This window comes from Micropterus salmoides, unplaced genomic scaffold (assembly GCF_014851395.1).
Source record: "Micropterus salmoides isolate LMB-PRFRI ecotype aquatic unplaced genomic scaffold, ASM1485139v1 Ms_hic_scaffold_1, whole genome shotgun sequence".
Classification (NCBI taxonomy): Eukaryota; Metazoa; Chordata; class Actinopteri; order Centrarchiformes; family Centrarchidae; genus Micropterus; species Micropterus salmoides.
In genome coordinates this window covers 33,400,704-33,412,705 of record NW_024040040.1, presented here as the reverse complement: position 1 = coordinate 33,412,705, position 12,002 = coordinate 33,400,704, and the positions used below count along the sequence as shown (strand labels likewise).

The 12,002-nt window shown below is 37.9% G+C and overlaps 1 protein-coding gene across 1 annotated transcript; it reads left to right on the top strand.

Moving 5' to 3' along the window:
• The first annotated feature begins 4,588 nt into the window (after positions 1-4,588).
• On the top strand, positions 4,589-9,973 carry LOC119906917 (agouti-related protein-like). The gene is made up of 3 exons (XM_038724379.1): positions 4,589-4,884; positions 8,783-8,859; positions 9,217-9,973. The coding sequence occupies exons 1-3, from the start codon at positions 4,752-4,754 to the stop codon at positions 9,421-9,423; spliced, it is 417 nt and encodes a 138-aa protein (XP_038580307.1). The 5' UTR covers positions 4,589-4,751; the 3' UTR covers positions 9,424-9,973.
• Positions 9,974-12,002: the final 2,029 nt, after the last annotated feature.

Here is a 12,002-nt window from a genome sequence, read left to right as displayed (position 1 = left end):
AATTATCTTCCCTGCTGGCTGTTCCACAAGAGAAGGTTTTTGGTTCGGCCCCCTGAATTAACCCATATTGGGGAAAAGAATTGGGCAAATCCCAGAAAACCATGCTGCTCACTCACTGTTAATTTGTTAATTTCGGTCATGTGCTCAACTCCTACAGGAAAGGAGAGGTAGAGGGGAGAGGGAGCACCAGAGAGAGAGAGAGAGAGACAGAAATGGTGGGCCCCATGTAACATTAAGTTTGACTAAAGTAAAAATGTGTGTGACTATAGGGGATAGTAAATCTTCCACTTACCATTTCATGCATGGAATACCACAGGGATCAGTCCTCTGCTCTTTACTATTCTACATCTAAATGTTGCCTTTATGTCAAGTACTTCAAAAGCATCATATCAGTTTACATTTGTCCAAAATTATTCTCAGAGCTACAACTCCTTCGATTCCAATAACATAATGGAAGAAAGAAATCTACAGGTCTGTGTAAGAGAACTTAAAACTGGTCAAAACTTCTTTCAGTTAAACTACAATAAATCATAAGTTATGGCCCTTTTCCACAGCATGGTATCAGCTCGACTCGCATCCACTCTTCTCGCCTTTTGGTTTTCCATTATGGAAAACTTGTACCTGCTACCCGGTCCTTTTTTTTTTTCTTATCACCGAGGTACTAAGCGAGCTGAGGTGATACCAAAAGGTTTACGTGAAAATACTGTAAACTACTGACTGGTCAGAGAGAATCGGTGTTGCAATGTTTGTATGCTATTTCACCACTAAATCCACTTCTGAGAAGTTTTGATATTGGCAGCTTTACAAAAGTTGATTGAAAATGTACTCGAACGTTTTTGGATTCTGATCCATTCTGATTAACAGAAAATAATTTTCAAGTGAACTTTATTTGTAAGCCTTCAGCTTATACCATGAAATATAAAAGTATCTTTGGAAAGAAAGAATCAACAAAGGCAGCTATTTTTTTCCTTAGTTCTTCTGTTTCTTTCACTTTGTTTCTCTTTTATCTCTTCAGTGTGTTCCTTTGAGCCCTCAGGAATACACTGAGTAATGCAACAAGGTCTATATTCCAAAATAATGATGGATTGATGGATTGACTAAATTTCACTAAGGGGATTAAAGTTCTTTTTTGTTTTTCATTTGCAAAAAACAATAAATGTTCCTCAAACATGCCCAAATGAATCCACATGTGACCCGTGCATAAAAAAGGAGGATTACATAAGGCCAGGTGGTGGAACAGACAAATAAAAAATAGTGTTTGTTAAAGGTGTTAATGTGTAAGATATGGCCAGAATATTAGTTTAAAACATTAAAATGAACTAACATATATCAACAGAATGTGAATGGAAACAATCCAGAACGGACGGTGTCGTGCCGAAAACATTGAAAATGTTTGGTAGGCCTATGTGTAATATCTTTGCTTATATTTGGAAAACGAGCTGTAGCCTAATTAACATGACTTACTGCCAACTTAGATATAAAATGAAGACAATTTTGCAATTATCCTTATGAATCTGCATTATTTTACTTGCTGTGTAGGCCTACCAACCAATCCACTCTTTTTTACCTGTTATAATACCTTTAAATGGCCAATACAACTCTTAAAATGCAGTATTTCACTTGCCAGAAAATGATTGAAGCCTTTTGTTATTGACTGAAAGGTTATTTCTGCCCTGAAATTAGTTGATTTCATTCAGAAGAGTTATATTTGACAGATTATAGCTCACCTAGTACTTTTTACCTCTTAAAATACCTTTAAATGGCCAATATAACCCAAAAAATGCAGTAGGCTATTTCACTTGCCAGAAAGTGATTGAAGAGACTGGGCAATACAGCTCCAGCAGACGGCAAACAGTTTTCGGCAGACGATCACTTATCGACACGACACCGGTCCATTTCAGGTCGAACGTCTGGTGTTCAAGAGTTTTTATTTTTTAGTTTCTTATGAACAGCCCGTCAGCTGCAGTGAACGCTGTATGTGTGTCTATCAGAATGGGCCAAACCAATATTTTCAATATTGAGGGGGGATACTGGCGGCCCCTTCCAATTTGAACTGATCCTCGTTTTTGCTCAACGGCGCCGATCAAATGAGTTTACTTTCCATCTAGAACGAGTTTAATCCTATAGTTTAATCTCAATACGTTTTGTTGAGGCTGAACTCAGCCAGACTTGTGTGACAAGCACAACAGAGAAGGTAAATATGTTGAAAAGAAAGACGGCGTAAAAAAGAAACGTGTGGTGCAGAAAAATTAAAAAAATATATATAAGAGGCAGCTATATACGCCAAATTAACTGACCTCTTCCTTGGTGGAAAGTAGAAAGGTGCTGTGGTAATTCCTTAAGTTATCAAGGTGACTAAAGATCAGCAACAAAGCAATCTTTTCACAGCGCTCTTTAAATGTACAGTGCAGTGTTACAATTCGCCAATCCTGATTGAAATGTGGCTGTGGAAATTACTTTAATTTCGTCTGTTCTACTCTCTTACCTCTTACCATTCCTGTAAAATTCATGCAAAACACCTATTCAAGGAATATCCAAAGTAAATTGAATGCAGTTCTTGAACCATTTGGAGTAAAAGCATGGTTTTGGGCTTCTCTGAAAGATAACACTTTGAACCCAAAAGTCAGAATCACTGTAAGTGCTACTGGAAATGATTAATATAAGTTTAAACACACAAAAAATGTGTTTTGTTTCTGCTTGAAAATGTTTGCTAACACATGCATGCAGACAACTATAGCTGGGATTTACTATCTGCAAAACACTTTTGGGCCACAGCACAAAGCCTTACCTAGTCTAATTTAAAATTTTATACCAATACCATGAAAAACGATTATTTTACACAGGGTTTTCTATAGATATGTCGTATTTTTTCTAAAACAGCATCCGCCTTGGCGGCAAGGCTGCTGCTGCATCACGCCGTATTAGCGGTGGCTTGAAGCGTATGTGTTGATTTGCTGGTAGAACATGAACTTCCTACTTAAAGCTGGATATCGTTATTTTCAGAATATTAGGCTCAGCCTACCGAAATGATAGGGGCTGGCTCTTCCTTACAGCGGCTGCTCTCCTTGCCCATACTGTAGGCTGTGGACGTGACATGTGAGCTCCTATTGGGTCGAAGTATTAGTCAGTGGAAAGGTCAAAGTTCAGCAGCCAATTTGAATACAAGATATCGCTTTTTTTTTTTTTTTTTTAAACATCCAAATCGTTATTACGGTTATAATGGCATACTAGCCACGTCTGCTGGCAAATAGAAACGATGCTGCAGCAGACCCTGGGGATATATTAATGGAATAATGTGTTTTGGACTAAATGTTTTTACTGGCTTGGATTGTCTGGACCTTTGACAACGTAACAAGAACATTTTGGTTGGAATATTGGTGGATTACAATGAGGCTTCATAGGTGAGTTGCATCAATTTTGATTGTACAGGTTGGTCTGAAAGAGGCGCTGATTTTACAACGCTGTGGTGATTGTATTTTGAAATGGTTTGCATTGGTGGAATCAAGAGGATTTTAGCTTCCAAACGGTGTATCATATGCGTTTGAACTTAACCTATCAGTTGTGTGCACATACAAAAGCTGCCACCGGGACCTGATGGCCCGTGGACGGGCCGTTGGAATGTTAAGAGGTTTGTTCCCATCAGTTGTTAATGTTACACTTGTTATTTGAGCAGAGGAAAGGAGGGAAAAAGATTACTGGAGAGGGGAATAAAGGACCAGAGGAGAAAATGTGAGGAGAGCAGACCCCCCCCCCACCCCCCACCATGTTGAATTTATGGCTATCGCCTTGAATCTTAATGTCATATAAGTTACTTGACAGGAAGGAAGGAAGCCCTGAAGCACAGCAGTATGTTTTGGTGTACTACTGGCTAACAATGCCTCCCACCATCAATTACAGTTATATAAGGCTTTAATGTAGAGCTTAAGTTAAAGCCAAGCTGCTGCCTTAGAAATCTGATTTTCTTTACAAGCATGGAAAGTAAATATTATTTTTAGGTGATTATTATTATTAATATTAAGAGAGATCACCTGTACTTTACTCAATTGCTTAGGGAACAATTCAGGTCATATAGTATAGGCACCAAGGCACCTGAATACATTTAAACAATGTTAATATATGATAAAATTACATAGGGTGTGTATGAATTCCGACCAGGTCCAAAGATTAGAGACTGTAAGAAAAGTCAGAGAAAACCCTCTATGAACATATTAGATAGGCTACTGAAACTAGAGATAATGCTGTGAAATTTGAACGATAATCTTCCATTTTTTAAAACATATTATCAAAGTAGGCCTACACTTATTGTACACTATTATATCCAAACATAACCAGCTTTTCGAAAAAGCCACAACTGAAAAATTAAATGAAACAGTTTTATTCATTAGATATGTGCCTGTATACAATAAAACTCTAAAAGTACTGCGAGTGTCTCTATTACAAACAAGAACAAGAGCTAATACGAAATCAACACAAATATCAGCTCTAGTGGCCAATGTTTTTTATGTCAAAAATAAAAAGTAAATAAATACATTTCTGGGCGCAATTTTGGCGCACCCCCATGGGTTTCGCCCAGAGCGGCCCCCTATTGGAAACGCCCCACCTGAGTTATAGTCGGAGACGCGTGAGAAGCAGAGACAAAGAGCAAGACGTCAGAATAACAAGTTGCATTTACAACTGGCAACGCAAAACGCAGTTTTACCCCTCTGGACTCCACCCTGGCTTCAGAAGAGGGGCAGCTGGCCACAGTCAGGATGACGTTGGCAGTCTTGTTGTTGTGTTTTCTGCATTTGGCCATTGCTACTGCCGGACTCTTCACCCGCAACGATCTGCAAGCCGTCTGCAGCAATTTGTCAGTCAGCACGCCTCAAGCCCCTCAGGGGCCAGGTGAGTGCACGGGCCTCTCTGTTGTTATACTGTCCAGGCCGTTCCTACAGTTTTGTAGAGTTCATTAATCACTCACTGTTTTTGTCAGATAAAACTAACAATAGCCTTTTTACTATCAATAATGAAAACTAACTTAGACTAAACTGTAAAATAAAACCCAAAAAACTATGAACTTACAATGGATTAGCCATGTACAATAATTATCGTTAAAAAATCATAGAAAAGCCTATGTTTAGGCTACATATTAAAAATATTAGTGATAGCCTATGCAATCCTTATTTATACTTCAAAATAGAGCAATGAGAATAATTCATAACACTGGAACACACCAACTCATTATTTTCACAGTCTAAAGCATTAAAACTATTTGACCTAGTTGAATTTCAAACAGCAGTAATTATGTTTAAGGCTAGGAACAATTTATTGCCAGGCGATATACAGAAAAGGTTTTCTGAAAGAGAGGGGGGCTACAACTTAAGGGGAAAGTCAAATTTTAAAACGACTGATTATAGCTTTATTATCTCTGTAGACTTATTTTTTTGTAGTTATTTCCTTAAATATGGTAGTAAGGGTATAAAGGGGTAAGAGTACATAAGTTGTACTTCTTCCTACCTCCTTTTTGCACATGTAAATAGAGGTTTTTAAGTACTGGAAAGTATGGAGTTTCACTTTGTTGTTCATTTGTTTTTTACCACTATTTTTTGTTTCGTTGATAATTTTTTAAATTTTATTTACATGTTCAAAATGAAGATATCAATCAAGCCTATAACATGGAACAATACATATTTCTATAAAAAGAAATTATAGGACTAAAATCACTTCCCATTATGCATACTAGGCTACTATAAACTTTAAAGTGCCATAATAAAGTTAGAATAGGTCTGTGATAACTATAGCTCTACGCTACATAAAATAGGTTTTAAAGAGGTGGTATTATGCTCATTTTCAGGTTCAAACTCTTATTTAGGGGTTGTACCAGAACAGGTTTACATGGTTTAATTTTAAAAAAACACCGTATTTTTCTCATGCTGCACATTGCTGCAGCTCCACGTTTCACCCTATGTGTTGTATGCTCCGCTCTTGAGCTACAGAGTGATGCATCTTACTTACACTAACAAGGTAGTGTGATCCAAATCAAAGCCAATTTAGACTGCGTCCATAACCTAGCAGATGGTATAAGTTACGTTTTAGTATCCCTCAGCTCGCTTGGAACCTCAACGGAGGTGAGGTGATACGAAAAAAAAGTACCTGGAAGCAGGTACAACATTTCTACAATGGAAAACGAAACAAAGGCGAGTCGAGCCAAAGGGCCTCCGCTCAGACTAGCTTAGTTTGAGGGCGTGCCTGACCCCGCTAGCCGCTTGGCAAGCTTTATGATGTGTTTTCATTGTGACGTCACAAGTAAAGGAAGTGAAGGGCTGGACTACAAACGAGCTGTTTTCAAGCGGTTCAGAGCAGAGCTTTCTGTGGGAGATGGGAACTACCTTTGGGCTGGACTTTGGGCTTTTTCACTTTGCAAACCTGTTACATGCACAAAAAAGATATATAACTCAATAAAGGAGAGGGGGAAAGCCAAAAAGCACAATACCACCTCTTTAATTTTGAATTGTCACCTTGCAAACAGATATAGGAACTGCTAATTTCGACACCATTGTTTATGTGATGCTACTGTAAGTGATTTGTCCAAATAAATTTTATTGCAAAACAGGAGTGCAAATTGAAATGGCTGCAGTTTTTAAAGGCTTTTTAAGGATCTCTCAAGAGATCACTAGATGAAATTAATCGATGCATGGATTTCAGTAGGAATTTGAAATTTGGGATACCTTCATGTGCTTTGTTGTCAAAACTGAAGTTGAGTTGATCTTGTCAAAACATAACCTAAAATCTCATATACGTTATTAATGTCAATGTCTCTGTGTCCTAGGGTTGAACTTGGGGTTATGTTGCAAGGCTCATTTGTAGGATTTCACACTGTGGTTATTATGAGACTATGGAGAAACTGTGTGCACTGTAGGACTATAATGAGAGACAATATTTGATTTGGTACAATGTGATGTGATAATATGAATTGTCACCCAGTGCAGTCTACATGTTTTATGTCTATGTGTGTCTTTCAGAATGCCTGCAAAGGCAGTAGCATAACATCTCACTATAAAGTAATATGTTGCTAAAAGTCATAATTATTCACGTGGAACTCTGTACTTACCTACACTTCATTTCCACATGCTTTAACGCTGCAGGGTCTGATTGAAGGTCAACTCGTCTTTACAAAAAGTTGTAAGATGATATATAACATACACTTTGAGTTTGGATTCAAAACAGCATAGGCATGACTGGAATACTCTTGTAGGCATTCTTTGGGGGTCGTGGCAGAGCATCTAAAACTGTTAGACTGCTCTTATTCATCTAAAGAAAACTCTGCTTGAGTGGCACAGTGTGATCTGGAATCGGGAGGCCCTCTGCTCCACATATTACAGTGGTCTACATATCAACTTAGGGACACATTTGGCCATTTAAAAAAACACATCTTTGAGCAAAACTGCTTACAATCCTACATAGATTTGACCTTTCCTGCTAGCTAAACACATTTAAAATCCGGTTTTAATGTCTTGGTGTGGTGGTTAACCATTTAAATATTATTAATCCATCAAACATCAATGTTACTTTGCAGTAAATTACGATTCAATGGTGAAGTCATACAATACGCAGCGATGCCTTCAGGCACCTTTGTTACCTTTCTTGAATTTGCAGTCTATGGGAACATTCATTCTCTTCTCAGTCTAAGTAACCTATGGTAAATTGCCGCTTATCTGCAGAGATTGTTTAGTATTTGGGTAAACCTTTTATATAGAAGTTAGGTTGCTACAGCAGCTGTGTAGGCTATATAAGCTAATTTATTTAAATGATAAGATTAGCAAACCAATCTTTTCAACATTTAACAATAGTTTGCCCTTTACTGTGTCACGCGACAGACATCAGCTTGGTAATAAAGATGAGTTATTTGAAGTTTGAGTTTCAGAAAAGACAATGCATATGCATTACATTCCCAAAGTACTGTTTGCTGTAACCTACACTTGGACAGTATAGCAGACTATCTACCCAGAGCCTACTTAGAAGATGAGATGCTGCTGTGGTGTAGTAGCAGGAAGGCTACTTAGGGATTTCACTGAGGTCCTCTGGTGGACAGAGAAGGAGGTGACAGAAAGTTGGGGAAGCCTACCTTAAATGAATTGTTTTTGTTAACTTCTGAATACAAAAAAATAGATTATGACCTTGACATAATAATAGTGTGCCACTGTGCCTTAGTAGTAAGCAACTGCTGTGACCTAGGCCCAGTTTGTGCCTCTCATGTATTAAGATATTTCAAGCAGTGGTGGAAAGTAAATTTTCTCAACTACTGTACTTAAGTACATTTTTGAGGTACTTGTACTTTACCTGAGTATTTCCATTTGATGCTGCTTTGTGCTTCTATTCCACTACTTTTCATTTTACTATACATTAAAAATGATAACTGGGTAAGATGCCCTGCCCCAACAGGTACAACATCAACAGAAGGGTGAGGGAGATGTCAGGGAAGCACGGCGCTAATATGGCAACATAAGTGAAAACACCTGTGTGGGAGGATTATGAGCATGCAGGGCCTTTAAGATTTTACATACAAGTGATACGATACCTTTATAAAGTATGATGCATTACTACTGATGAAACTAGCAAACATTATAAAAACTAGTTAGCATTTGCTCAGTCTTAACCAGCTGCAAAATTAAAATGCTGCTTATAGGTAATTGCATTAGTAATACTAGTATGGACAATATTTTTAATAAACTGGGACTAATGGTAATGTGGATGTTCTGCAGCATTATTTCCTAAACAAATAGTCTTGGTGTTATTTCAACAGGACCTTTGAACCAAGGCAGAGTGAGACCACTGTTTGCAAGGAGAGGACAGTATGAACGACAAAGGATTAATGTGCCGGTAAGATGTGTGGTTTTTTTATTTCACTCCAGTTGAGCATAGAAGTCTTTTTTAACAGTAAGCATTTCTGCTTAACAGTACATTATCTACCTTGCTTTTGTCATATCTAGACACTGCACTTTAGAATGAATCAAAAGAACGTAAAAAGGTTCAGGTACAATTCGCACAAAAGACATCTGATACATCATAACAAAGTCTTGTGCACAAAAATCCCCAGCTTCATTGTGTTGGTGTTTCAGCTCTGAGCCTTTTTAGACATCAAAATAAGAAGGATGGGGAATATTACTGTAACACTTTTAATGCTCCAACATTCATCTACCATGTCTCCCTATTTCTGCTCTCTCCATCTTCCTTAAGTCCAAAGAGGTCCTGGTTCCTCCAAATGACCTTCGCCCTCCTTCTAACGTGGCACCCAAACCTGTGAAGCCAAACTGCTCTCAGTTTACACAAAGTTGTTTGCCCCAGTCTGGCTGCTGTGACCCATTTGCCTCATGCCACTGCCGCTTCTTCAACGCAATCTGCTTCTGCCGGATGACAAATTCTTTATACAAGAAGAAAACATAAAGAACACCAGAAAACCAAAACGGACGCACAAAAATAAACTCAAACACAAACAGAGATGCAGTCGCTCACGCTGCCTGAATTGTGTAATAGCCGTCTATACATCATATGGACAAGACAATAGGCATCATCTCACAAAAGCAGCCTTTTAAGACAGTAAATGCACATTTAAAGGAGTTTAAATAACTTGTGAAAGGCAGCTGCTTCGAAAAACTATTCACCATATAATTAAGCTTAAATTCTCCATAAATGTGTTAATTCTTTGAAATTTGAATTCCTTTGAACCATACTTAATGTATATTATCAATATTTTTATTATCGTTGTTGTAGTTCTCATTTTTGATACTGCTGACAATGTTGCATTTCACCAATGTTTCAGCACCAGTGTCCTGTGACTATACATGTTTTATATTGTTTTGTGTTAGTAGTTAGTAATGTTATGTCCATAATTGTGTAAATTACAAGAGTGTCATCTGAGTAATTGAATCAATTTATTTTTAACTATGTTTTTCTTATGTTATTACTCTCTTGCAAATGTATTCATTCTATTTGGCCTCTTTAGTTTTCTTTAATGGGTCATCTTTGGTAAGCGTTTCTCCTGTTCTGACACGTTTACAACTAATTGTATAGCTGCTGGATTTAAAATGAACAAGATCGGTTGGTTGACTAAACTGCGCAACGTGTTATAATGTGCAGTGGACGAATAGAGTCTGCAGACACAGGACGCACACAGCAGCAGAACAACGTGTAGCGTTTAACAAGAGCAGCTCACACTGAGAGCTTCAGTTTACAAGCTGTTAGCAAGTCAGAGTGACAAACCAAAGCTAAAATTTAACTCACCCTGCGTTCACTATAAGGTTATTTTCTTCAATCAAGATTCCCTCAGCACTCTCATAAAAACTAAAATACGACCAGACTTCAGAGTGACTGAAAAATCTTCCGCCGTGTTGTCATTGACCCAAACAAACCGACGTTGCATACTGCGCATGCGCGCCTTCTTCTGGGAGACTTTCGCTAACTGGTTGATGCTGGACAGTATTTCATTAGTTTATAATAGCGCGATAACCGAACCCGGTTATCATGGTAATTAAAATGTGTACGGTAATAATAACCGTCGGGAATTTTGCCATGGTAAATCATTAAACAGGTAATCGTTTCATTCTTGGTGCTAAGAATGAACCCCAAAGTAAGGTAAAAAGCAACAACAGTTCCTGACAGTGAGATAACTGGCGTCATGAGGTTAGTGTGCCCGGCCAAGATAACGCATAGCCCTCTGTAAAACCACAATCTGTTGTTTATACGCCATAGATAAATATAGTCATACTATAGAACCATAAATTTCAAACTATTAATTTATAAAAATACCATGTAGGCTACCCTCTTATAAAAGGCAGGAAGGGTCACCAGCTCTTATGTCAGAAGTGAAAGTTGTAGTCAGTTGAAGGCAAAAATCATTGCAGCAGATACATGTAGTTTCGCATCTTTCACACTGTAAACCCAAATCTTTGTGTGCCACGTAAGGCCTTTATTTTTTCAAGATGCCCATTGTTTTCCTTAAAGCATGGCAGCTCTAACTCCCTTTACAGCAGATTTAGTTTCTTTGCCTCTCAGTGTTGATGATGGGGTTTATGTCGTAAAACCAAGTAATGTCAGTAGCTTAGATACCTTTTATGATAAAATCCAATACAAAAACACAAGTTATGGCCTTAAAAAAATAAAGATAGGATCAACAGCTCTCTGATGATCAAAACTGAACATTATAACTTTCTCAAAGTATTTACTGCATGGCTGTTATGTTGGAGTGCATTGAAGGGGGGGATGAATTAATGTGTGTGTGTGTGTGTGTGTGTGTGTGTGCGTGTGTGTATACGGGATGAATGTTGACTTGTAGCGCAAAGCACCTTGAGTGGTTGGAAGACTAGAAAGGTGCTATAGAAGTACAGTCCATTTACCATTTGTATGTGTGGTTTTCTCCTCAAGTCCAACTTACAATCCAACAAAGACAAAGGAAACAAGCAGAGCTAAATAACCAAGAGGGAGGTGACAAGATGAGGCACAGGTGAAGGAAATGAGGGGAGAATTAACACTGACAGGAAGTAAAACAAGACCAAGACACCAGGGAGAGAACAACTAGCCTTACAAGATTAAACCAGAAGTAAAGTGCACACGAATGCACAAGAAAACATTGAACAAACACAGAGACATGAACACAGAACAAGCAGTAATTAAACAGAAACATACAAGGGAGGGGAAATCTACATAATCCTGGGAATGCAATATAACAAAACAAAAATCATTATACAACAACCCAAAACTACAACAATGTCTACTACAAAGCTTATATTATGATGGATATTATTTATCTACCTGGAGTCAGTGATGTGGAAGGTGCCTTTTATCATGGCATGAAATGCTTGTTTTAACAATATAAGATAAGATAAGATATGATAAGATAAGAAAACCTTTATTTGTCCCACAGTGGGTAAATTGCGGTTTGCAACAGCAAAGACAAGAGCAGAGATAGATAAGTGTACAAGTAGCATAAACAAGTGTCAAACAAAGAAGTACCGTTCTTACAGTAA

Excerpts from the sequence above, each read along its gene's own strand:
- LOC119906917 (XM_038724379.1), top strand. The coding sequence starts at position 4,752 with ATGACGTTGGCAGTCTTGTTGTTGTGTTTTCTGCATTTGGCCATTGCT. Across the intron at positions 4,885-8,782 it reads TCAAGCCCCTCAGGGGCCAG|GACCTTTGAACCAAGGCAGA; the intron begins GTGAGTGCACGG and ends TTATTTCAACAG. Across the intron at positions 8,860-9,216 it reads GACAAAGGATTAATGTGCCG|TCCAAAGAGGTCCTGGTTCC; the intron begins GTAAGATGTGTG and ends ATCTTCCTTAAG.